This window comes from Ursus arctos, unplaced genomic scaffold (assembly GCF_023065955.2).
Source record: "Ursus arctos isolate Adak ecotype North America unplaced genomic scaffold, UrsArc2.0 scaffold_34, whole genome shotgun sequence".
NCBI classification, from domain to species: Eukaryota; Metazoa; Chordata; class Mammalia; order Carnivora; family Ursidae; genus Ursus; species Ursus arctos.
In genome coordinates, this window is record NW_026623030.1 from 1570574 (window position 1) to 1597918 (window position 27345).

Consider the following 27345-nt stretch of genomic DNA (forward strand, 5'->3'; position numbering starts at 1 on the left):
CTCCTTCACCATGTATGTGACCTTCTGTGCTGGGCTGGGCAGGGCAGGGGAGCAGCTGGCTGTGGGAGGCAGGAAACCCTGGTCCACACCGTTCCTCAGGTGACAGGTGCTGTGGGGTGACCTGTAGGAGGGAAGCTCCTGGTCTGAGTCCTCCTCCACCAGCATGGGGCAGCAGAGCCACAGCAGGAGCAGCAGGACAGAGGCTGGGGCTGCCCAGGGGGAGCCTCACAGGGACTCCTGGCCAGTCCTCAGGAGGAAGCTGGGATGGTCAACCCCATCACCAGTGGCTGAAGGGACCTTATTCTGAGGGTCAGACCCACACTGACCCCCAGGACACTGACGGGATGACACAGTGAATGCCTCACATGGGAACTGCAGCTCCTGCACTGGGCACCAGTGTTCCGGAAGCTGACTCATCCGAGCTGGACATGTCGGGAACACCCTGACCATTCACCTCCTGCCTCTGTTCCCACCTCCAGGCAGAGTCAGGCCGGGGCTGCAGGTTTTGCTCAGGAGTGTGTCAGAGGGTGGAGGCGGAGCACTCCGAGACCCTGGTGCCTGGAATGAGGGGTCCACAGCCTCCCTGTGAGACTGTCTCCAGAGTGAAGTGGGGTCTCACTACCAGAGGCCACAGCTCTGCTCCCTGAGCTGTCCTTGGGTCAGTGACAGGATCCAGCTCCTGCAGGGACCCTGGCTCTGGACACCAAGCTCACCCCATATGGGAAGACCTAACCCTGGGGACCCTGACAAGACATGGAGCTTGATGGTGATTTGTTAAGTCAGGGATGGTTTCTCATGAAATTTGCGTGATTGCATCTAATATTGAGGAAAACCTAAAATAAAATTGTTGACAATGCCAATTGCTCCGATGTTGCAGATTAGGGGGAGAAAAAAGCACCATGTGTGAATAGACTAGAAATTGTGATGAATCTCCAACACCAGGTGGTAGTTTCACAAGTGGACTCACAGACCAAATCATGCACAAACATTCTAATGAGAAAGTTCCACAGTATAGTGACATGGGAAGCATGGGACCACAGTGCCTCAGGGATGCAGGGGGGACATGGTGCAGGAGGAGAAGGGAATGAGGCCACAGGCCATACTCCCTATATCAAGTGTTGACTGTAACTCTCAGAGGGCCCAGCCCAGCTGCATAGTCAGGCTCCTGAAAAACACAGAGGGAGCCAAGGACAGACTGCAATCAAGGTGGTCGCAGAGGGTTGTCATGTGGTCTGATCCCCAGAATGCGCCTGTGATCCTAGACCTTGCAGACAAAGGCTGGTGTCTGACCTCAAAGCTGGTTGGAGGGAGCTGGGGGCTCCCCTCTTCCTCCTCAGTCACATGTTCTGATCTCAATACTGGTTTATCAAGTAGGAGCCCCAGGAATGGAGGAAATTTGCATAAGTACTACCAATCACAGTCCCAAGGGCCTGGAAGGGAATAAGAGAGGCTGGGATGGAGCCCAGCAATGCTGTGGGTCTCAGGAGGCAGAGCTCTGGGCACATCCACCATGGCCTGGACTCCTCTGCTGTTCCCCATCCTCACTTTCTGCACAGGTGCCGTCCCCTGCCCAAGACTGCCCACACGCTCAGCCCCCACAGGATTGAGCTGGGTCTCAAGTGAACCCTGAGCTCAGACCAGCACAGACTCAGGATTGGGTCCCTGGGATGAGCCCCTGAACCACACACCAACCTCTCCTCTTCTGTCTTTTCAGGCTCTGTGGGCTCCAGTGTGCTGACTCAGTCTCCCTCGGTGTCAGTGTCCCTGGGACAGATGGCTACCATCACCTGCTCTGGAGAGATACTGAGTAAAACATATACACAATGGATCCAGCAGAAGGCAGGCTAAGCCCCTGTGATGGTCATTTATAAGGACACTGAGCGGCCCTCTGGGATCCCTGACCGATTCTCTGGCTCCAGTTCCGGGACCACACACACCCTGACCATCAGCGGGGCCCGGGCCGAGGACGAGGCTGACTATTACTGTGAGTCATCAGATAGCAGTGATACTGCTCAAGTGACACAGGCATATGGGGAAGTGAGACACAAACCCCTTCCCCGTCTGTGTCTCACTCTCCTCCAGCCCCAGGAGGCCTGTGCACAGAGCATGAGCAGGTCTGACCCAGGTCCCCAGATCCAAGGTCCCCAGACCTCCCTGGCCACCCACCCTTCAGGCAGTACCAGCAGAGGGTGTATCGGGGTTGATTTGGGGCTAGGAGATTGTCACAGCCTGAGTATGTTTGGAAACAGAGGGCCTGGATGGAAGGACAAACAGAAAGAAACATCCATACACTGGTCATTGTCCCTGCATTTCCATATGGTGATCATGGGCCACTTCTTCACTGACCAGGATCAGAGTCCAGAATTTTCCAGCTCAGTAGAGGTCCTGAAGCCATATCAGCATGGCAGCTGGGGATTCTGAGTGGAGCAGACCAGTGCATTACCCACTGTGAACACCCCTCTTCTGGGCTCACACACGCATTCATTTTGTCTGAAACCTCTGGTAGCTCACAGGGGGGTTCCTTGCTGGGAAGTGCTCTTGGTTCAGAAAATTACTTCCCCCAGGTTTCCGACCCTTCGCAGAGAGATTCCCTTGAATGATGGCCTGAGTCCATGGTCCCAAGACCCTGCCTCAGGTTCAGATGTCCTGAAAGGTCCCAGCTTTAGAGCTCCCTGCAGGAAAGAGACCTTGCCTGATGTCTCACTGTGGGTCCCTTCTCCTGCCCAGTCTGACCTCCCCAACTCCTTCCAGATTTCCTGCACATGCCCTTCTCCATCTCAGAGTCTGCTTCCAGGAACCCAATCCAGGAAGGCTGGCATCCCCGACAGGGTCCTGAGGGACCTGAGGAGGCCACTGTATACACACAAAACTCTGGTTTGTCCTCCCAAACCCTATTACGTGTGTCAAAATCCCCAACAGATCAGTTCATTCCTTGTGCTTTTAAACAATGAAAAAGATGCCAACACACTAGGTGCTCTGGGTTCTGACAGACAGTTGGGGAGTCCCATCCATCCTGAGGGTGAATGAGGGACATTGGGAGAGTTGCCTCTTCCTACAGAGTGGCCAGAGACACACAACCACGGGAGTGAGACACAGGATGGGTGCTGCCTCACTTCTACCCCCCACATCCTGCACGATAATCTCTCTTTACACTCACCCTACCCAGAAATATGGACAGACAACAATTCTGTGGATACAGTCAGCTTGTCAACATTGACACTTAATAAGCCACCACAGTCCACCCCTCATCCACATGAAATCCACCCAATCCAGGCTAACCAGTCTCTAAATGAAGAGAATATTGGTAACCTTGCTTCCACCTAATATGATGAAACTATCCAATGAAAAATTTCAAACATGCTCACCCTTTCCCCGCAAGAGGAATCCAAACATACTGTTGTCTGTGGTGATAGTTGTTTTGTCCCAGCTGATTTGCTATCTCTAACTTCTACGTTGAGATATAAAGTTACCTATTAACACATCTGACGTTAGGCAATAATGGGATGAGACAGGAGAATAAAACAGAAGCATATGATTAATATATTTCCACACATATTCATGTCAATATAAGGAAGAAACACTTGTCCTTGTATCCTCCTCATGTTTTCACTACCTGTGATCAGTGTGGTGCCCATAATTACCTTCTTCACTGTCCACCCCATATTCGCCTTCCCTCAGCAAGTCCCCACCAGATGGGACGACCAAACCTTCATTCTGGAAGATTTGTCCATTGTCAGACCTGCTGCATCGGATTGCAGTGAATTTATGACTGTTATCACAGTCCCTGGGCGTATCAGAGGATCTCGTGAATCCATACACACACCTGATCACCCCAATTCAGTAGTAGATACCCAAGTCCCCCGTGATAGTCACCATGAATCACAGCAGCCAGTGTCCCCTACTCTTCCCGGTGCCTCGCTGCAAGAAGGCGCCAGGAAGGGCCACGGCGCACTCTCAGCCAGCAGTACGGTGCAGTCAAGCAGAGCACAAAATTCCAGGGATGAGAAGGGAACATTTGCTGGTGGCTCATTGGAGATAAGAGTAAGTGCTGCCACTCCCATTTCCACCCTGATTCCTAGACCTGTGAATCCTGACCGGAGGAGAAGCAATACCACATATGTCTAACATACGATGCTGAAAGCATATGCGGCATCCCAGAGGACGTGACGCGAACCCCTGTGCTATTGCCACGGCCCAGCGGGCAGCAGAGATCACCTGGCTAGCCACCTGGTGATGGAGTGGGCCTGGCACCAGGGGTCCTAACATGCAGGGGGTTTAGTTACCATGACCTGAGATCTGAAGGGAAAGTTTTCTCCCTTCTCAAGTATCATGTTTGATGCTAATGCCAAAATCCTTTGGCTCCTTCTTATTCTGATCCAGATCTTGCAGTAATTAGCCATTTCTCTGGCACAGATTTGGGACTTGGATTTCTTACACACCCCAGTGGTGCTAAAGCTCTCGAAAGTCAAACCCCGCTCCCTCTGAGAACACACATCCTCCCCCCACTTTGCTCCAAGAGCTTCCTGTCTCACCACAAGGAGTTCCTCCTTTCCCCCTCTCTCTCCAGGGGGCTGGTGCCAATTTTTTTTCCGTATCTTTTTTCCACTCCAAGGACACAGCAGTTATTCAATAACCATTACTCAACCTCATAAATTATATTAATAATTTTTATTACTTACGCATTGTTGCTAGCGACTGAAATTTAAAATATAATTTTAATTTCACATGAGGCAGTCTTATAATTCACAACCAAATTTTATTCACATATACTCAAATCATATCTTTTGAGCACATGATGTCTCCCTGGCCCAGCCACACATTGGAGATACGGAGAAATGGCACCTACTCCCTGTCCAGGAGCTCATGGTCAAGGGCCAACACTTACAGCACCTCCAGGACCTTTACCAACCCCATATGCACCAAGCAAGGGGGGCATTTTACTCAGATTCTGGTGTTCACACCTCACCAACTGTGATCTGTGGTAGGACATTGCCCCTATCTAAGCACATAGGGTGTCCCTGGAGTGTGAATGACGAGGGTCACTGCACTGGGGCCTGGGAATGTCAGAGGAGACACAGCATGGAAAGTTCTGAAGGTGGGGCTGGGAGCGGACCAGCATGCGGCCTCCATCACAACACAAGGATGGATGAGACACTTAAGAGTCCTGGATGACATTAACCCTCTCCCTCCTGAGCCAGAATGGAACAGAGGAAAGACCTGGGGGCCCAGAACAATTTCAGCATTACCACTGTGACTCCGGCCACCTTCATGACAGGACCCAGGAGGATTCCGTGAGCGGAACTTAGATTCCCTGGAAATCAGAGAGACTCTGCTTCTCAGTGGCCAGAATAGCCCTGGAGCTAGGCCAAGGCACAGCCTAAAACTGGAGTTGTAGCCCCAGACTATGAGACCACCAGGAGAAGGATCCCCTGGGCTGAGGGTGAGGACTCCGAGGGACACCTCTCCCCTCTCTGTGTCCCTTGGGGCTGAGCCCTTTCTTCCCTGAACCCACAAGGCCCCTCAGCAGCAGCCTCTGGGCTCTGGCTGATTTGCATAACCATCAGGTCTGTCCAGCAAGGGGTAAGAGAGGCCTGGGAGGAACTTTGCCCAGCGTCGGGACTTGGGAGCAGAATCAGGGTGCCTCCACCATGGTCTGGACCCCTCTCCTCCTCGGCCTTCTCGCTTACTGCACAGGTGCTGTGCCCAGGTTCATTGGGATCCAGTGGGGGACAGATCTCTTCACCTTGCTGCAGGATGAGGGGCTAGAGGGGTAAAACCCCCTATTGTGCTCACTGGCTGTGTGTGAGCTCTAAGAGACTGCACCTGCCCAGAGAAATGGGCCGGGCGTTCACCTTGGTTCAAAGGCTCTATCCAGGCCCGTGGGTCCCTTGGGCTGAAATCCCTGGGAGGGGACAACTCTGGGGGCCAAGAGAACCCCTGGAGCTCAGTCCAGGCCAGAAAGGCAGAGTCCCCTTAGCTGGAAGCCCACCTCTCATGTCCTCTCTTGCAGGTTCCACAGCCGCTTACGTGCTGATTCAGCCCATCTCGGTGTCGGTGAACCTGGAACAGACCGCCAGGATCACGTGTTGGGGAGACAACATCGGAAATAAATATTCTCACTGGTACAGCAGAAGCCTGGCCTAGACCCAGTGCTGATTATCTATTGTGATAGCAACCGCCCCTCAGGGATCCCTGACCGGTTCTCAGGCACCAACTTGGGGAACACAGCCACCCTGACCATCAGCGGGGCCCCGGCCGAGGACGAGGTCGACTATTACTGTGCCATCTACCATGGCAGTGGGAGCAGTTTTCAATCACTCACAGTGACACAGACAGGTGGGGAAGTGAAACACAAACCCTCCTACCCTGGCCTGACACTCTCACCAGCCGTCTGAGTAACCGTAGGCCTGAGGGCCAGGCATCCTCTCTGGTCCCGGCTCCGACCCTCCAGGGTCGGGAGACTCCAGCAGGTTCTTTGCCCTCTCAGGGCCTCTGTTTACCCTGCTGAGAAATGGCAGGTGGGGGTCTGTTTTGAGTCACAGAAGCTGTCGTCAGCGCCCTGTGGGTCCAGAGGTCCCCCTACCAGCTGAGCCCCGGGACTTCCTTGTACCCTCTCAAGGCTTAGCTCCTCACTCACTTCTCTCAGGCATGATTGGAGGAGTCAAGATACTGGAAGGAAAGGGCACAGCTCCGAGCTGGCCCCCAACTCATGGAGGTCCTTCTGCTTGTTAGTTTATGCAATCACACTGTGCTGAGACCAGGACCTTTATGCATTAGAGAAGAGCCTCCTTGGGGGAGGGTGACAGGGCCTGCAGCCGAGCCCCGGGCACCAGGCCCACCCACCCTCCAAAAGAACCAGAGTTATGCTCCCCGCTGCTTTGTAAGTAAACACGTAAAGTTTTCACCAGAAGTTTGTAAAACGTTCTCAATGCTCTTCTATATAGAGAGAATGGAAGTGAGTATCATTACGACTGGACACCCACTCTTTTTAAAAATTCTTCTCTTAACATTTGGAAATTTTCCATCTTTCTTCCCTCATCTTGAACTTTGCTTTCCCTCCACACTCCTCACTGAATTTGATCCGCTCATACATTTTTATACCCAAGTCTTTTATTCATGGCCCCGCTATACATCTCTGTCCTAAAACTATACATGAAGTTTACATTCTAAGATTTAGTTTCATAGCCTGTGACCTTGACCATTACATTATTTTCTGCCACACTGAGTGAGCATCTTAATTTTTCGTAGCAGTATGTGATCGAAGCAACATAAACATATTAAAATTTACATAGATGATCATTAAATAGTGTTGATTTGTGGATCCGTTGATGAATACGGTGTCCTGGCAGAATGAAGCAGGGTCCTGCCTCTGTTCTGTTCTGGCTTTCATTTTTGTTATGAAACTCAAAGAAACCTTGACCTCATAAACAGAAGTTTTGTAATAGAATTTCGATCACAGATCTGAGCTTCTTCCTACTTATGTGCCAAAAATCATTAGTGGTTGATGGTCAAAAATTATTTTTTTCAGTGATCTATCAGCTGACAGCTCTGTTTCATATCCTTCTAATTTTGCTGAAAGCAAAGAATTGGAAACCACTGCCTTTGAGAGGATTTGAACTGGTAGACAGGTTGATGCACCACCAGACCCTTTCTGGAATGAAAGCCTTATTGCGCCATCTGCTGGGAAAGGCGCCCACAGACAGCCCTGCCCTCATCTGTCAGCTCCCTTGATGAAGAGAGCCACCGGGAGCCGAGCCATGGTCCTGCCCTGGGCAGCTGGCCTCTGAAAGCTGATCGATGTGACGGTCTGAAGACCCAGCCTCTCAGCCCATTTAGGGAAGCTGAGAAGGACCATCCCAACAGCAAAGCTCCTTATAGCTGATTCCTCCCTCTGCCCACCCTGCTTCCCACCCATCCCTGGCACATAGACTGGTCCCAAACACGCTCCCTGTAAACCTCCTGCGGTCTGGCATCATCCCAGAATCAGCTTCGTGGGGGATGGGGTGAGAAACCACCTGCATGGGGTGTCACCCAGCCATTTGTCATCGTCCACTTTCCCAGGTTCGTATCAGGGATATGCACCAAGGAACTTGACCGGAAGTTACTAAGAGACCCCCTGTGTGTGATAGAGTTTAAGAGATTGGGAAAAAAAACTAAAATATCTGTGATCACTGTGCATCTTTGCAAAATACAATAATGTTTTGAGAAACATACTTTCATCTTCTCCTGTGCTTCAGGTATATTTTTTCTCCAAAACTCGGTGCTGCAGATTTGAACCATTCAATCCAGGGAGAAGTCCCACTGTGTAATCTAATTGGCAAAGCCAGTCCTCACTGTCAAAGATACTATTCAGATGTGCTTCTGTTAGTAACCGGCTGGCTCTATTTGTCAACACAAGTAAACATGTGGGTGGGTATTTGGGGGAATATTATAAAATCACTGAAAATCAAAGGATGTGTCTGGAGAGATGGTCAAGCAATAAAATGACGTCGATATTATGTGCTTATCTATTTTATAATAACTTTTTATAAACAAGGTAGGTCGCTAGGCTATTTGTCAATTTAATTGGCAACATACAGTGCAATAGCTACTATGTTACGCCACGAAGAGTTATAAATTAATGTGAGGGTGTGTGGGCTTTGGGGAATAATGAAGTCAGAATCAGATATAAATCATGTTAGTATTGGTGGCCATCTGGATGGAGCACTTCCTATGAATGTAATAAAGGAGATTGCACCACCCTCTAAGGTGAGTTGTCCAGATGCAGACCTGCCAGGATGATTGTTGCTGATGGCACAGCAGAAAGAGCTGTGGCTGCTACAAAGCCACCACCTGCCACGCAGGTCCTCACGATGCTCCCAGGTATCAGTCAGACTTTGGAAAGGGCCTGGAAACCAGGGCTCCGCTGTACAAATACCAACCCACCTCGTCAGATGAGGTTGGAACCTCAGGGCGCTGGCCACGCCCACTCCGGAACCCCGCCCCTCGCTTAACCCCCACCCCCTCAACAGGTTTGCAGGAGTTCCAGACACAGCCAGGACTAGTGTGAGCCGAGTAAGATACCATCGTTGCGTGTGAAATTTAGGGGAGGACCCCCAAACCCAGTAATCAAGATAAATAATATCTAATGCAATATTTTTTGAAATCGCAATGGATGCAGAAAAATTCCATGATGACTAGAACATCAAAACTGCAAATCAGGTCAGGATCCCACCCTACACTGGGTTCACTCGCCTCCCCCTCTCCCGACCCCCCGCCGCCCAGGTGGTGGTTCCAGGGATGAGGTGGGCGCCAAGGAAGATGCAGAACCAGAGTCCAGCCTCTGCATCCTCCCACCTCCCCACACTGCAGGAGACTTTCCCTGGCCTCCCGCCAACCCCTCCGGGGCACCAGCCCTTTCTGGGGTTTAGCCTCCTTCTACTGCTAGTCTCTGATGCCCCCTATTGGATCGCCCTCTTGGGGCTGCACCCCAGGCGGCTGGATTGGGAGCCTTAGAGGTTAAAGCACTGAATTGTTTGGAAGCACCCCCTCCCGTCAGTTCCAGGCAGGTCCCACCTCCTGTGCAAAAAAAGGCTGGTCCTCCCAGGTCTCTGACTGGTACTGGTTAAGTCCCAGAACACAGTCTTTACACCAAATTGCTGTGTGTCTTGGGAAAAATTCTCCCTCTTTGTGCTTCAGTTTCTTCATCAGCTAGAAGGTCCCCACAAGCGTGGTGAGTCTGTGACATCTACAGAAGCAATAGAATTCCCTTTCCATTTGCTGGAAGAGAGCTGGGGGGGGGGGGTGCTGCACTCCCAGGATCACCAGAGGAGTGGGGGTCTTCAGGGCTCCTGGGGACCCCTCAGAGGGGGGCTCAGAAGCTGCAGAGCCAGACCCTAACTCTGAGGATTCTGAGAGATTCCAGAACCTTTGTCACATCCCCCAGACCGATACTTTGTGACACACACACACACACACACACGGCACAACAGTGAGATGAAAAGGCCCAGCCAGCTTGAGTTTGGGGTGGAGAAGAGCCAGGAGCTGAGGAGATATGGATGCAGGCAGTCTCTGAGGTCTGTGGAATAGAGCGTGGGCAGGAGACTGATCAGCAGGAAGCAGGGGGCACCCTCTGACATCGGAAGCAGGGCTGAAGTGACTGGACAGGGGAACACCCCTTCCAGTCCATGAGAGAAGGGCTGGGGCAGGGCACAGAGGAGCCAGAGACCCTCAGCAGGGGGCCCACCAGGACAGCTGCACCCAGACTCCTCTGGTCCAGCCTGAATCCAGCCCTTGGTACAACTCGATCCAGGGAGGAGGTGAGGAGCAGGCCTGAGTGGACCAGAGCTGCAGCTGCACCAGCTGGGAAGACCCAGCCCCCCCCAAGGGTCCCCAGGAAATAGCCCAGACCCAGATTTCTGACCGCAGCCACCTCAAGAGGATGTGGTCTGAGACAGTGGCTGCCCAGAGGCTGTGGCAGGTGCCGGGGTGGGAAAGGAGGCACAGCTGGGATGCTGCCTTTAGGGAGAGCCCCTTCTTCTTCCCAAGACCTGGGGCTGTCCCCCGCAGAACCACAGATTCTGGGTCTTAGGTAGCAGGTGAGTGTCACACCCACACAGGGATGCTGAGAGGGAACAGCTTCAGCCTGGACCCCTGAGGCCCGTCCTGCCCCAGCCCGCATGGTGCCAAGAACCCAAGGTCAGAGGCAGGCATGGGCTTCATCCCATGGAAAGGACAATCTTCACCAAATGTAGCAGGAAAGTTAAGGAGTGCCTGACTCAAAATTTGGCCAGACAACTGTTAAAGGGACCTCCCAGGAAAGTCACTTTGGCAGGCCCTGGGAGGCGTCTTTTAGAGCTGCTGACACAGAAACGAGAAGCCCTGTGTCGCTACAAACCCAGACTTGAGCAGGTGTGTGAAAGACCTTGCAGCAGAAAAGGCAACTGAAAGGCAAGAGGCCAGGCGCTGGGTAACAGGAGGGATCCTGCCACCTGCCCTACACTGAGCATTGTGACTTCACCCGGCCCAGAGAGTGGGGTCATCATCAACAAAGCATGTTCTGGAGCCGTGCCAGGGCCAGGCCTCTGCATAGAATCTGCTTGAACATCAATTTCCTCATTCTCAAATGCTCAAGACAATCTCAGCCCAGCGGGCAGCCAGCCCCATTGCCCGCCTCAGTCTCACGTATTATATTCATGGGCTTTTCAATGGACCCCACTCAAAGCATCTGTGCGGCCCATCCCTCCTACACCCCTGCCCAACAGAACCCAAACCTCGGCTCCCTTGCAAGCAAGGCATGAGCCTTCCAGGTGGACAGAGGGCTGCAATGCAGGGGATGAGATCACTCTTGATTCTCGCTCACCCTGCAGCCCACTCCCAGAACGACCTTGGCCCCTGCATTCATTTTCTCTGGACTTTAGTTTTTTTCACCTGTAAAGCAGGCACACTTGCCCCCCAGGACATGCCAACTGTTGTTCTAAAGCCCAAAGTCCGAGGGGCAATCAGTCAACACCTGCCACAGACAGGGCTTAGCACTCACATGATCTCATTCATCTTCATGACCGCCCTGCTGCAGAGGAACTGTGTCCATTTTACAGATGAGGAAACTGAGGCCCAGAAGTGACCTAGGTCTGGAAGGTTTCAAGAATCACTCCCTGCAGGACCCTTGCCTGGCTGAGAAGCTGAGATGACCACAGGGGAAACAGCCAGTCTTGACCAAACCCACCAAGGAAGTGCAGTGTACAGCGACCCGACCTGAGGGACTGGTCAGAAGAGAAGCCCTAGTCCCAGCCCCACCACAAGGAATCAGGCCTTGGTGATTCCTGATTCAGTGGGCACTCAGCTGCTCCTTGTGGCCCCTTCAAGCCCCAAGGAGATGCTCCACAGATCTGGGACACCACTGGGGAATAAGAAAATAAAGCAGGTCAAGTATGCCCCACCCAGGACCCCAGGGGCAGGGACTGTGGGCGGACTTCAGTGAGAGGAGGTGGAGCTCAGGATCTTAACACAGCAGGGCAGTTGGCAGATGTCACTCTGAGGGAGATCCCCAGGGGTAACAGCCATGGGCCCTGGAGAGGGCTGGGCACTGGGTGCAGGGACCAGAGAAGTCCCAGGCAGAAGACAGGGCCATGTGGGCCAGGCTCACTGGGACAGCTGATGCCAGCAAGAGGGACTGGGAGCCCCCCCCCCAGGAAGTTCAAGCCAAGCTTCCACCCTGAGGGCAGATGAGTCCCCAGACAGGCTAAGTACACTGTGAGGCTCCTGGGGGGGTAGAGCCTCGCCCCAGGCTGTGCTGGCCCCTACTGCTGCTAAGCCTGGCCACAGGAACCCATGGCCCGCTGTCCCCAGTGCAGCACCACCGAGCAGAGCCCTAGCAGGAAGGAGCCTGTCCAGCTTTCGAAGCCTATGAGACAGGTAAGGAGCCAAAAGAGCCATGGTGGGAGTATGTGGAGCTCCCTGAGGTGGGAGCCAGGAGTGGGCATCCGAGGAGGAGAGCAGCAGTGAGGGGAAGAAGGAGGTGAAGGAAGAAGCAGCCAGAGAGAAGGGGCCTGGGCAGACACTGGCTGTATTTAAAGTGTTGATATTTGTCCTGCGTGGATTTTTTTTGCTTTGATTTTTAGCTTCTAATATTGTATGAAAATATGATTTATCTTGATGACTGAATTTTTGGCACCCCTTAAATTTTGCACTAGTGCCACCCTTGCCTCACCCTTGTCCTCTGGTGGGGCAGAAACAGGGACGCAGGAACAGGATGTGCCCACAGGGGCAGTTTCAGGGGCAGACGTCTCTCTCTGTAGCCCCACAAGTCAGATCCTGCTGTTCCCATCTTGCAGAAGAAGATAGAGGTCCAGAGAGGTAAGTTGACCTACCCAAGGTCCCACAGGACACAGGCACGGTCTCAGGACTGTAAGAAGTCTGAGGCCTGAACGCTGTGATCCCATCAGTGTGTCCTGTGTTGAAACAAAATGGTGCAACAGAAGAGGTGGTCTGCAAGGCAGTTAGAGAGGGGAGCAAGGGCTTGGCTGAGTCTCCCCCAAAGATGTCCACTCTGCAACTTATTCATAAATACTTACAGGGGCCAGGCCTGGGGACCCAAAGAGGATGGGCCTGAACCAAGGGGGTCATGTTCAGGCGCCGGGACAGATCAAACTGATCTGACAAATGCGGGGACACTGACGCATGAGGCGGGCACTCCAGGCACTGGGAGCCGCCTGGGCTGAGAGGAGAAAAGTGCGCAGGCGCGCAGGCGCGGCAGGGAGCTCCCTGACCGGAGTCTGGGGAAAGCATGCGCGCCACACTGTGCTGTGCGTTGTGTTTTAGGCGCTGCGTCCTTGATCTTGGGGTCCAGAGGAGTTGTTGAGGGATTTAAGTAGCAGACTGTCAGGGTCGGATTCGTGTTTGGAAAACCGTTTTCAGGTAGGAGACTGGTGTGAGGCCAGATTAGAGCACCAAGGACTGGTAACAGCCAAAGCTTGCGCCTTGGGGATGGGGAGGAAGGGCAAAGTACCAAGATCTATAAAACTAGCAAGTACCAGAGTTTGACCAGGGAGGAATAGGCACTCTCATGGCCTATCTATAGAAGTCTAAAATGTGTAACCATTTTAATAATATGCAGCAAGTCATTTTTAAAAAGTATATTTATTTAAATTGTGTAATACCACTAATAGGAATTCAAGGGGGGAGGATAATCAAAGATGTAACCAAAGGATTACAAACAAGAATGGCTAGCTCAACATTATTAATGGTGGGAGAAAACTGGAGATAATCTAAATATCCCGCAGAAAGGGTGTGACCAAATACAGTATGGGACACCCATCATAAGGAATCTTACACAAGCCTCCAAAACTGGGTCTGAAATTGGGTTTTTAAAGTATGTGTGCATTTTCAAAAGCCTGTCCAAAAAGATAGAAAAATATCAATGGTGTGTCTCTGGCTGATGGGATTTCACCTCATGTAAACTTTTGCCTTCTAATTTTCTATACATTTGAAAATGTTCACAGGAAGATATATTTGGTTTTTATCCTCTAAAATAATTTTTAATATAAGAGTAACATGTACTTATTGTAAAATATTTTTTAAAAGGTTAAGCAAAAACATCTATTGAAGAAAAAAAATCCAATGTTTCTGCTTACCATCCCCACACATCTTACCCTAAAACGCATTCTCTGGAGATGACTACTATCAGGTTGGTCTATATGCTTCCAATCCTTCTCCCATGTGTGTATGTCCCTGAAAACACACACACACACACACACACACACACACACACACACACACCTAGTTGGTTTGGGGGGTTTTACTTTTCAAATAATACAATCATACTCTGCATATTATCCTATAACCAGCTTCTTAAACAGTCTGTTCCTGACACTTTCTATATCAATCTGTATGGATCTCCCATGTTCTTATAATGGCTTTGTAAGAATTCAAAATTTGGATGAACCAGACTGTATGTAATCATTCCCTTATTAATGGACATTTAGGTTGTTTCCATTTAAAAAGATTAATTACAAGTGACGCTGCCATGGAAAACCCACATATGTGTGCATGTGTTATATATATGTGCACTTAAAGTGCATTAACCCAAAGTATGTACTTTGGATTAATGGCTAAAACTGGACTTGCTGGACCAGAGAGAATGTGCTTTTGGAATGTTCTTATATGGGACCCAAATATCCTTCTGGAAGTCTGTCCCAGCTGATAGTCACTGCAGTGAATGATGGTGCCCTTTCCTCTATGCAATTCTTGCAATACATCCTTCCGATCCTATGATACTGCTGATCTTTTTTTTATTTGTTCATACCTGATGAGTATTTGAGGATATGTTTGCTGTTTTATCATTTATTTGATCGCTAATGAGCATTTTTTTCCCTTCATATTTTTTGACTGATTTTATTTCTCCTGTGAATTTACCAGTCGTAATTTTGCCTATTTTTCCATTCGGTTTCTTATATTTTCTTAAGGATCTATGGAAACTCTTCATATATTTGGATATTGATCCACAGTTAAGTGAATATGTTCTAAATATTATTTAGTGGTATTCCTTTTCCTTTAATGACTATGGAATAAGATTTGACATTGTCATTGGTGGATGTGTCTTCAGGTCACTTGAGTCAGTAAAATAGCCCAAATCACTCTACTTTAACTTAAAAGGGAGTGGATATGGGGGCTGAGCTCTGGTCCTGGGACTCTCCCATGTGGATATGAAGCCACAGCCTCCCAGAGCCCTTTAGTCTGCTTCCTGTTCCTGCGAAGGACTTCTGGCATCATGGTCTAACTTGGACTTGGCAAAACCAACACCCAGGACAGTTGGCTACTATGCATCAAAGGACCCAGGCCAAGTGAACCTTTCTCAGGGTGTCTGGGTGGCTCAGTCGGTTAACCATCTGCTTCAGCTCAAGTCGTGACCCGAGCCCCATATCAGACTCCCTGCTCAGCAGGGAGCCTGCTTCTCTCTCTGCCCTTCACCCCACTCTCACTCTCTCTCTCAGATAAATAAATAAAATCTTTTTTAAAAAAGTGGACCTTCATAGGTAGCATTAACTGCCTGGATGTTCAATGACTTCATCCATCTGACGGGAAGGGGGCATCATGGCAGTATTTCTTCTGTCTTCCTTCTCCTGTGAGGGCAGGGCAGCACGTGCCCACGAGGGGAGTGCCTTCATCTGCTCTTTATTCTCCCCATGGCACCTTTCATATCTAGGGAAAAGAAGAAATGTAAACGCTTTCCTATTGTTGCCCACTTTATACAATGATGGTCTGCTCCCTCCATCTTCCCCTGCTGAGTCATCACTGTGTGGTGACCTGGTAAACTCTGGGATCCAATGGATCAGGGAGGGGGATCACACCAGGGTTGTCCTCTATGCATGATGGCAATGTGGCTGCACATAGGGACATCAGTCCAGTGGGAGCCTCTTCAGGTGGCTCCTGGGGACACGCATATGACCCCAGCAGGTCTCTAAGCTCCTCCTTGTTGATTGACAACATACTCTAGCTCATCTTGTGCCTACCCACCCCGGGCCCAAAATCAGTCACTGATGTCAGTTCCAGTTAGTGGAGGTGGGATTGAAGACTCTTTGAAAGAAGCAGAGCAACAGCCACACACCAGACCCTCCCCAGCATGAGACCAGATAGGAGATTGTCTGGGGCTGCTCCCAAGGTCACCCAGACACAGGTTGGCACGTCCTACAGGACCAGCCCAGGCTTTACTTAGGACAGTCCCTAAATAGGACATTCCCAGGAAGATAAAGCTGAGCCCTCGCCCTCTGGAGTGATGGTTGGGAACATAGGAAGTCTCCAATGGCCCATAAACCCAGACCAACTTGCTTTTCTTGAAAAGGAAGGTTTGGAAGGGAGGGGACACCCTCCGCCCACACCTCATGGAATCACCAAGGAATTGGGATTGTTTGAAAATGAAGAGAAGGGATGTGCTCTTCATATCCATGGAACCTAACTGACAATGACACACAGGCCCTCCACCAACTCATTCCAAATCCCGGAAGATAGAGCAGATCAGACACCAACTTCCTTTGGAAGAATTGCTTCCAAGGATCCTGTTGCAGAACACATGGGGTCATTGGTGTGTCGTCTGCTAGAGGTGGGGGACGTGTGCCCCCCCAACCCCCGCCACTGAGCACACACCAGCTCGGAGCATGCCCCCACTTCCTCCATCACAGCTGCAGGTGGGGGGCTAGTGGGTGGGTGGGGCAGGGTCTCCGAGGGACAGGTTTTTGTACAAGCCTGTATCACAGTGTTGGGTGTTCGGCGGAGGGACCCAGCTGACCGTCCTTGGTGAGTCTCATCTTCTCCCTCCTTCCCTGCTCTCCCAGAGGTTTGGGCAATTTTCTGCTGTGCTTTTTTCTCTTGGTGTCTTGTCTCAGCCTTGGTCATGCTTTCACCCAGGATCCCAACCTCTGGGACCCTGACCTCCTCCCCTCCCTGTGCAAACTTTCCTGCTTACTTCTTTGGTCACCACCAGCCCCTCACCTCCGACCTGAGAGGCAGGCAATGGTTGGGATGACCTAAAAACTCCTCTATCTGTCTGCCAGAGTCATGTTGGGTCCTAGATGTGCTCTGTTCTGTCCTCTCCTGTCTGGCCTTCTATCGTTCCACACTTATCTCTGGGAGGCACTAGGGTCCCCTGTCAGAAAGGGAAGAGGGATCAGGGAACATTGGGGGGATGACCATTTGGAGCCCTTAGAGGGACCCAGCACCATCAGGTCCAAGGCTGGGGACACGCAGGTCAGAGGTTCTGAGAAGGTGCCCAGAGCTCTGGGACACAGGATCCAAGGATGGTTGTGGGGTGGGGTGGCCCCCTCAGGCGTCTCCAGGCTGCCACACAGCCCTGAATGGGCTTGGGAGCCAGGCAACCCTGTAAGAGGCAGTACAGAGCAGGGAGGAGAAGGTGCTCCAGTCAGAAACCCCGGTAAAGGGTCATGGAATGACAGGGTGTGAGGAAAAGGTGGACTCCTGGCTCTTGTGGGAAATTACCAATTACAAAATGAAAGCCAGATCCCTTCGCACAATATGGCTACTGAATTGACTGGCCAGGGGAAACACCAAGGGACAAGGCAGAGGGGACACTTAAGAACCTTCAGACAGACTGTGATCCTATAGGGTCCTCGGCCCATTACAGACTTCAAGAGAGACACATGTGGGTAAATGAAGTCTCTACAGAGGAAAGACCCAGAGGCTCCCAGAGCAGAAATGCCAGATCACAAAGAACCCCCAGGACTTTCAGAGTTCTTGTCATCCACTCTGGGGACAGACAGGATGTCAGAGGAAGAAGGCAAGAGAGTGAGGGTCAGATATCTGTGTGACAGGCCAGGGCCCAGGGGGGTCTCAGGACAGGAGATGGCAGGTGTGCAGTGTGACAGCTACCCAGGAGGGATGGGAAGTAGTCATAGGAAGATGCCAATCCACCCTCTTAGAAATAAATAGTCAGACAGAAGCTGAAAGAGGGGCATGAACTGGGCCTAGAGACCCACACCCACCTGATACACTAACAACAGGGTCTCCCACAAATGGAAATTGAATCAATGACCTGCGGCCCCTCCATCCCCACAGGTCAGCCCAAGTCCGCACCCTCGGTCACGCTCTTCCCGCCCTCCTCTGAGGAGCTGGGCGCCAACAAGGCCACCCTGGTGTGCCTCGTCAGTGACTTCTACCCCGGCGCCGTGACGGTGGCCTGGAAGGCAGACGGCAGCTCCATCACCCAGGGCGTGGAGACCACCAAGCCCTCCAAACAGAGCAACAACAAGTACGCGGCCAGCAGCTACCTGAGCCTGTCGCCTGACAAGTGGAAATCTCACAGCAGCTTCAGCTGCCTGGTCACGCACGAGGGGAGCACCGTGGAGAAGAAGGTGGTCCCCGCAGAGTGCTCCTAGGTCCCCAAGACTTCCAGGGTTGGGGGCCTTCCTCTCCCAGACACCCCTTTCCCAGCTCACCATGTACCCCTGAGCCCCCACCCTGGATCTGCTCAGAGCAGGCAGGTCCCAATACCCTCCCTGTTTCTACTTGTGCCCAATAAAGACCTTACCATTTATCATCCGACATTTCTGATGTACATTCTCTGTTTGTCATGTCTCTGAGGTAAAGTCTCAGTAATTAGGAAGGGACACTTGTGAAGTGAGATCTGATTTACCCTTTCTCCCCATATGCCAGTTGGGCTGTGATCATGAGGAACAAATTGTTGCTGTGGGCCTACTCGTGGGTTGCGGTCCTTGTCCCCATGGGAAAGGGAAGAGCTAAATGAGAAGGACTGGGGTCCCAAGGGGATCAGGCAGAAATAAGGAGTGTTTTGGGGACAATGAGTCTCTGTTCAGATTCGTGTGTTGTCAGTGGGCTCAGGGTGACCCTGGCAGTGTCTGGGATCTCATTCATGAATGTCTGGACACCTGACACATTATTTTATCATTGGATTATGGATGGAGCAGGTGATGTCAGCCTGCATAAAGGAGTGGCATGGGAGAACTGGTCAATGAGAAAGCCACCATTCCGGCCTCAGGAAAGGCATCCAGTGATTGTCCCAAAGACAGAGTCAATTCTAATTCAGAAGTAGAGTTAAATCAGGTCAGACCAGCCTGAGGCCCATGGCAAGGTCAGGCTTCCCCCTGGACTCAGGGACTTCAGACACCAGGCCCATAGGACTCCTCCACCCACCATCACTATGGCCTCATCAAGAGTGCACCTGTTGTTTCAAGTCACGGACACACTCACTCCAGGGCCTGAGGCACACATGTCAACCTCTCAGAGGCACAGGCCCTGCTCACTCTGCCAGTCCTCCAGTCCCTAGTTTTGACAGATACCCTGTCTGAGCCTCCAGCTCCTCAGCGACATGGAGCTGCCTTCCCCAGACCTGCTGGGGGGCCAGGACTGCCCTGGGACAGAACTTTCAAGGGCAACGTGCTCTTGGGCCACAATGCATCAAAGGATAAGGACCCCCTTGGAGCTTCTTCCGAGCCATCGGTCCCCAAATCTACTTAGGATATGGTAGAAACATAAGGATCAGCATCTGCCTGAGTCCATTTCTCAGACAGAAAAACTAAGATCCCAAGGGACAAGGGGACCACTCAGGTCTCCCTCATCTTAAGGGTCCTGCTGGGAAGAATGACACATTCCACCCTACCCAGAGCTAATGTCACCCCTAGACAAACTCTTCTATTCATTGTTTTAAGTTTTCATTATGAAAAACTGAGTACACAAAGAGACAAGACAAAGGAGAACACCCACGTTCCTATCAACCAGGTCCCAGAGTCTTAGTGACCCACTCACAGAAGAATAACTCCTCCCTTATGCAGCATTTTGAAACAAATTTAAGATCATATCATTTATTCTATATATAATTCATTTGTGGACTGGAAAGACAGGACCTGAAATATAACTACTACAATATCATTATCAATTCTAAGCAGAAACCATTAATAAATTCTTTTTTTAATTTTTTACTTAAATTCAATTTGGTTAACATATAGTGTATTATTATTAAGGGTAGATTTTAGTGATTCATCAGTTGCATATTAGCACCCAATGCTCATTACAACAAGTGCCCTCCTTAATGCCCATCACCCAGTTACCCCATCCCCCCACCCAACTCCCCTCCAACAACCCTCAGTTTGTTTACTATAGTTTGGAGTCTATTATGGTTTGCTTCCCTCTCTGTTTTCATCTTACTTTATTTTTCCCTCCCTTCCCCTATGTTCATCTGTTTTGTTTCTTAAATTCCACATATGAATGAAATCATATGTTATTTGTCTTTCTCTGACTGACATTACTTTCAGTGTAATACGCTCTAGTTCCTTCCCACATCATGACAAATGGCAAGATTTCATTCTTTTTGATGGCTGAGTAATATTCCATTGTCTATGTATACCACATCTTCTTTATCCATTCATCCACCCACGGACATCTGGGCTCTTTCCATATTTTGGCTATTGTTGCTATCAACATTGAGGTGCATGTGCCCCTTTGAATCACTATTTTTGTATCCTTTGGATAAATAACTAGTAGTGCAATTGCTGGTACATTCATAAGGTAGTTCTATTTTTAACTTTTTGAGGAATCTCCATACTGTTTCCCAGAGTGGCTGCACCAGCTTGCATTCCCCCCAATAGTGTAAGACTGTTTCCCTTTCTTCACATCTACCCCAACATCTGTTGTTTCCTGATTTGTTCAGTTTAGCCATACTAACTGGTGCGAGGTGGTATCTCATTGTGGATTTGATTTATATTTCCCTGATGCCAAGTGATGTTGAGCATTTTTTTATGTGTCCGTTGGCCATTTGTGTGTCTTCTTTGGAGAAGTGTCTGCTATTGTCTTCTGTCCCCTTCTTGACCAGATTGTTTGTTTTTTGGATATTGAGATTGATAAGTTCTTTATAGATTTTGGATACTAGCCCTTTATCTGATCTATCATTTGTAAATATCTTCTCCAATTCCATAGGTTGCCTTTTAGTTTTGCTGATTGTTTCCTTTGCTGTGTGGAAGCTTTTATCCTGATGGAGTCCCAGTAGTTCATTTTTGCTTCTCTTTCCCTTGCCTTTGGAGACACGTCTAGTAAGAAATTGTTGCGGCAGAGGTCGAAGAAGTTGCTGCCTGTGTTCTCTCTAGGATTTTGATGGATTTCTATCTCACATTTAGGTCTTTCAGTCATTTTGTGTTTATTTTTGTGTATGGTGTAAAAAAGTGGTCCAGTTTCATTCTTCTGCATGTGGCTGTCCAATTTTCCCAACACCACTTGTTGAAGAGACCCTCTTTTTTCCATTGGATGTTCTTCCTACTTTGTAGAAGATTAGTTAACCATAGAGTCAAGGGTCCATTTCTGGGTTCTCTGTTCCATTCCATTGATCTATGTGTCTGTTTTTGTGTCACTACCATACTGTCTTGATGGTTATAGCTTTGTAATATAGCTTGAAGTCCAAAATTGTGATGCCTCCAGCTCTGGTTTTCTTTTTCAACATTACTTTAGCTATTCAGATTCTTTTCTGGTTCCATACAAATTTTAGGATTGTTTGTCCAACTCTGTGAAAAATACTGATGGTATTTTGATAGGGATTGCTTTGAATGTGTAGATTGCTTTGGGCAGCATAAACATTTTAATAATATTTGTTCTTCCAACCCATAAGCATGGAATGTTTTTCCATTTCTTTGTGTCTTCTTCAATTTCTTCCATAAGCATTTTATAGTTTTCAGAGTACAGATCCTTTACCTCTTTGGTTAGGTTTATTCTGATGTATCTTATGGTTTTCTTGTGTAATTATGAATAGGATCGATGCCTTGGTTTCTCTTTCTTCTGCTTCATTGTTAGTGCATAGAAACACAACTGACTTCTGAGCATTGATTATATATCCTGTGACTTTGCTAAATTCCTGTATCAATTCTAGCAATTTTTTGGTGGAGTCTTTTGGGTTTTCTACATAGAGTATAGTATCTTCTTCGAAGAGTAAAAGGGTGACTTCTTCCATGACAATTTAATGCCTTTTACTTCTTTTTGTTGTCTGATTGCTGAGGCTAGGACATCCAGTACTATGTTGAACAACAATTGTAAGAGTAGACATCCACGCTGTGTTCCTGACCTTAGGGGAAAAGCTCTCAGTTTTTCCCCATTGAGGCTGATCCTCGCTGTGAATCCTTCATATATGGCTTTTATGCTGTTGAAGTATGTTCCCTCTATTCCTACATGGCAGAGGGTTTTTATCAAGAGAGGATACTGTATTTTGTCAAATGCTTTTTCTGCATCTATTGAGAGGATCAATGGTTCTTGTCCTTTCTTTTATTAATGTTGTGTATCAGACTGATTTGCAGATGCACTTCTTAATATCAAAATAATAGTCTGTTTCTCTGCAAAATCCTCATAGTTGTCATAAGTGAATTCATGGAGTTATACAATTGATGCCTTTGTTATTTGGTGGTATTTCCTTTTCTTTTTATGAGTATGGAATAAGAATTGAAGCTGTGATTGGTGGATGTATCTTCAGGTCCATTGGGTCAATAAAAATGTCCCAAATCACTCTGCTTTTCCTTGCAAGGAAATAGCTGTGGGGGCTGAGCTCCCAGTCCTGACACTCTTCAATGTGAATATGAAGCCACAGCCTCCCCGACCCCTTCAATCTGCTTCTTGTTCCTGCAAAGGACTTCTGGCATCAGGGGCTTCAGGTGGTCTAACTTGGACTTGGCAAAACCAACACCCAGGACAGTTGGCTACTATGCATCAAAGGACTCAGGCCAAGTGAACCTTTCTCAGGGTGTCTGGGTGGCTCAGTCCGTTAACCATCTGCTTCAGCTCAAGTCGTGACCCGAGCCCCATATCAGACTCCCTGCTTCTCTCTCTGCCCTTCACCCCACTCTCACTCTCTCTCTCAGATAAATAAATAAAATCTTTTTTAAAAAAGTGGACCTTCATAGGTAGCATTAACTGCCTGGATGTTCAATGACTTCATCCATCTGACGGGAAGGGGGCATCATGGCAGTATTTCTTCTGTCTTCCTTCTCCTGTGAGGGCAGGGCAGCACGTGCCCACGAGGGGAGTGCCTTCATCTGCTCTTTATTCTCCCCATGGCACCTTTCATATCTAGGGAAAAGAAGAAATGTAAACGCTTTCCTATTGTTGCCCACTTTATACAATGATGGTCTGCTCCCTCCATCTTCCCCTGCTGAGTCATCACTGTGTGGTGACCTGGTAAACTCTGGGATCCAATGGATCAGGGAGGGGGATCACACCAGGGTTGTCCTCTATGCATGATGGCAATGTGGCTGCACATAGGAACATCAGTCCAGTGGGAGCCTCTTCAGGTGGCTCCTGGGGACACGCACATGACCCCAGCAGGTCTCTAAGCTCCTCCTTGTTGATTGACAACATACTCTAGCTCATCTTGTGCCTACCCACCCCGGGCCCAAAATCAGTCACTGATGTCAGTTCCAGTTAGTGGAGGTGGGATTGAAGACTCTTTGAAAGAAGCAGAGCAACAGCCACACACCAGACCCTCCCCAGCATGAGACCAGATGGGAGATTGTCTGGGGCTGCTCCCAAGGTCACCCGGACACAGGTTGGCATGTCCTACAGGACCAGCCCAGGCTTTACTTAGGACAGTCCCTAAATAGGACATTCCCAGGAAGATAAAGCTGAGCCCTCGCCCTCTGGAGTGATGGTTGGGAACATAGGAAGTCTCCAATGGCCCATAAACCCAGACCAACTTGCTTTTCCCTGAAAAGGAAGGTTTGGAAGGGAGGGGACACCCTCCACCCACACATCATGGAATCACCAAGGAATTGGGATTGTTTGAAAATGAAGAGAAGGGATGTGCTCTTCATTTCCATGGAACCTAACTGACAATGACACACAGGCCCTCCACCAACTCATTCCAAATCCCGGAAGATAGAGCAGATCAGACACCAACTTCCTTTGGAAGAATTGCTTCCAAGGATCCTGTTGCAGAACACATGGGTTATTGGTGTGTCATCTGCTAGAGGTGGGGGATGTGTGCCCCCCCAACCCCCGCCACTGAGCACACACCAGCCTGGAGCATTGCCCCCACTTCCTCCATCACAGCTGCAGGTGGGGGGCTAGTGGGTGGGGCAGGGCCTCCGAGGGACAGGTTTTTGTACAAGCCTGTATCACAGTGTTGGGTGTTCGGCGGAGGGACCCAGCTGACCGTCCTTGGTGAGTCTCACCTTCTCCATCCTTCCCTGCTCTCCCAGAGGTTTGGGCAATTTTCTGCTGTGTTTTTTCTCTTGGTGTCTTGTCTCAGCCTTGGTCATGCTTTCACCCAGGATCCCAACCTCTGGGACCCTGACCTCCTCCCCTCCCTGTGCAAACTTTCCTGCTTACTTCTTTGGTCACCACCAGCCCCTCACCTCCAACCTGAGAGGCAGGCAATGGTTGGGATGACCTAAAAACTCCTCTATCTGTCTGCCAGGGTCATGTTGGGTCCTAGATGTGCTCTGTTCTGTCCTCTCCTGTCTGGCCTTCTATCGTTCCACTCTTATCTCTGGGAGGCACTAGGGTCCCCTGTCAGAAAGGGAAGAGGGAACAGGGAACATTGGGGGGATGACCATTTGGAGCCCTTAGAGGGACCCAGCACCATCAGGTCCAAGGCTGGGGACACGCAGGTCAGAGGTTCTGAGAAGGTGCCCAGAGCTCTGGGACACAGGATCCAAGGATGGTTGTGGGGTGGGGTGGCCCCCTCAGGCGTCTCCAGGCTGCCACACAGCCCTGAATGGGCTTGGGAGCCAGGCAACCCTGTAAGAGGCAGTACAGAGCAGGGAGGAGAAGGTGCTCCAGTCAGAAACCCCGGTAAAGGGTCATGGAATGACAGGGTGTGAGGAAAAGGTGGACTCCTGGCTCTTGTGGGAAATTACCAATTACAAAATGAAAGCCAGATCCCTTCGCACAATATGGCTACTGAATTGACTGGCCAGGGGAAACACCAAGGGACAAGGCAGAGGGGACACTTAAGAACCTTCAGACAGACTGTGATCCTATAGGGTCCTCGGCCCATTACAGACTTCAAGAGAGACACATGTGGGTAAATGAAGTCTCTACAGAGGAAAGACCCAGAGGCTCCCAGAGCAGAAATGCCAGATCACAAAGAACCCCCAGGACTTTCAGAGTTCTTGTCATCTACTCTGGGGACAGACAGGATGTCAGAGGAAGAAGGCAAGAGAGTGAGGGTCAGATATCTGTGTGACAGGCCAGGGCCCAGGGGGGTCTCAGGACAGGAGATGGCAGGTGTGCAGTGTGACAGCTACCCAGGAGGGATGGGAAGTAGTCATAGGAAGATGCCAATCCACTCTCTTGGGAATAAATAGTCAGACAGAAGCTGAAAGAGGGGCATGAACTGGGCCTAGAGACCCACACCCACCTGATACACTAACAACAGGGTCTCCCACAAATGGAAATTGAATCAATGACCTGCGGCCCCTCCATCCCCACAGGTCAGCCCAAGTCCGCACCCTCGGTCACGCTCTTCCCGCCCTCCTCTGAGGAGCTGGGCGCCAACAAGGCCACCCTGGTGTGCCTCGTCAGTGACTTCTACCCCGGCGCCGTGACGGTGGCCTGGAAGGCAGACGGCAGCTCCATCACCCAGGGCGTGGAGACCACCAAGCCCTCCAAACAGAGCAACAACAAGTACGCGGCCAGCAGCTACCTGAGCCTGTCGCCTGACAAGTGGAAATCTCACAGCAGCTTCAGCTGCCTGGTCACGCACGAGGGGAGCACCGTGGAGAAGAAGGTGGTCCCCGCAGAGTGCTCCTAGGTCCCCGACACCCTCCCCCACTCAGGGGGCCTGGAGCCACAGGACCTCCAGGAGGATCTGCCCTCCCACCAGGGTCATCCCAGCCCTTCTCCCTGCACCCAGTCGACACTCAATAAAATGTCCTTTATTCAATCAGAAATCGTGCTCTCTCCTCATTGCATTTCAAACCCTTTATGTCGAGCTCAACCACACTTACGGATGAAGATCAATCTTTTCCTTTGGGGGAAAGGAGTCTGCAGGAGGCATCCTCATGGTTTGCGGATGGGTAGTTGTCCTCTGACCTAGAGGAGCAGAAGAACATTACAGAACAGCAAATAACAACAACACAAGCGAGTTGGAAGACCCTCCACAGTGCCTCTGTGTTTTCTTTTCTTTTGTGGACCATGCCCACTGCGTGTCAGAGCTCCCCTCGCAGCCATTGCTCCCGGTGTTTTGGGAATCATTTCTGAGTGCCTCCCTGAGCCTGGGCTCTCAGACTCTGCAACAAGCCACCCCATGAAATGTCCACCCTCCTTTCCCAAGATTCCCCCCTCTCAGTGACAAGTTTTCCCTCATTTCCAACTCTTGGCGGACCTTCCCCACCATCACACCATACAACATCCTCCCATCCATAGGGCACCACTCCCCTGACTCCGCAGGGACACGAAATGTGCCTCTCACACAGATTCTCCCTGTCACACTCAAGCCAGGACCCCCTGCCTAGACACTGGCACCGCCACACCCAATCCCACTCACGCTGGTGGCCCCTCATAAAACAGTGTATCTTGGTCCCCACATGTACTCATATTCTCTGGGAGACAGACACCAGCTGCGCTCTCTAGGAGCCCTCCAAGCCCAAGCCAACCCATGAACCCACTGCTTCTGTCTGGGGTGACTTGTCTGGGGCCTCTCTGTTGCACACATCCAGCGACAGATTCTGCCAATGGGCTGCCAGCAGGTCTCTCCCCGACTCATCTACCTAGGAGCCCAGTGCGAGAGCTGAGCGGGGACACCAACGCACCCCCACGGTAGAGTGAACACAAACACACGCAAGCACACACATGACGATCACAAAGGCACTGGTCCCTTCCCGACACTGCCGCGGTGGCCATCTCTCGGGAGGATCGGGAAGAGCCGCAGTCGAGGGTCTACACGGAGTCCCCGGGTGGGATGTGAGCAAAGAACACCCAGTCTCTGCAGTCCCCGGCACAGCCAGCCAGTGACACAGAGAAGGCCAGGGAGATTCAGGTCCAGGATGGAGTGACACAAGGGACTTGATGAGCTCCAGGGATGGAGTCTGGACGGGAAGCGGCAGACAGATCAGGGAGGACAGCAGCAGTGCTGGGGCCGCTTGCCACCGTGACCCAGAGAGAAGGAGGCCAGGCCTGTGTGTCCCCTGGCAGAGCTCTGCGGGTGACGTCCCCAGGCCAGGATGCAGGATCCCCGAGGCCCCGGGGTTCGAGGCCCGCTCACCACGTGAAGGTCCAGTGCCGGGGTACAGTATGTGTCCTACATGCTAGTGGTGCTTCCCGTACGTGGGGCACGTGTGATTCTCAGTCGGTTCCAGTGGACGGCACAGACCCCACACTGCAGCCCCAGGAGAAATTGCTGGAAGCAGGGACTGCCGCCCACCCACC

The 27345-nt window shown here is 50.6% G+C and overlaps 2 protein-coding genes across 2 annotated transcripts; both read left to right on the plus strand.

Annotated features, from left to right (window-relative positions):
• The first annotated feature begins 1510 nt into the window (after positions 1-1510).
• On the plus strand, positions 1511-25861 carry LOC113247046 (immunoglobulin lambda-1 light chain-like). The gene is given in 5 exon segments (XM_057305900.1): positions 1511-1556; positions 1715-2002; positions 18421-18428; positions 24096-24135; positions 25410-25861. Coding segments are annotated over 5 exon segments (702 nt in total). The 3' UTR covers positions 25730-25861.
• LOC123000431 (immunoglobulin lambda-1 light chain-like) lies at positions 5649-18526 on the plus strand. Its single transcript, XM_057305899.1, is given in 6 exon segments — positions 5649-5694; positions 6011-6124; positions 6127-6297; positions 16011-16018; positions 16731-16770; positions 18046-18526. Coding segments are annotated over 6 exon segments (699 nt in total). The 3' UTR covers positions 18366-18526.
• Positions 25862-27345: the final 1484 nt, after the last annotated feature.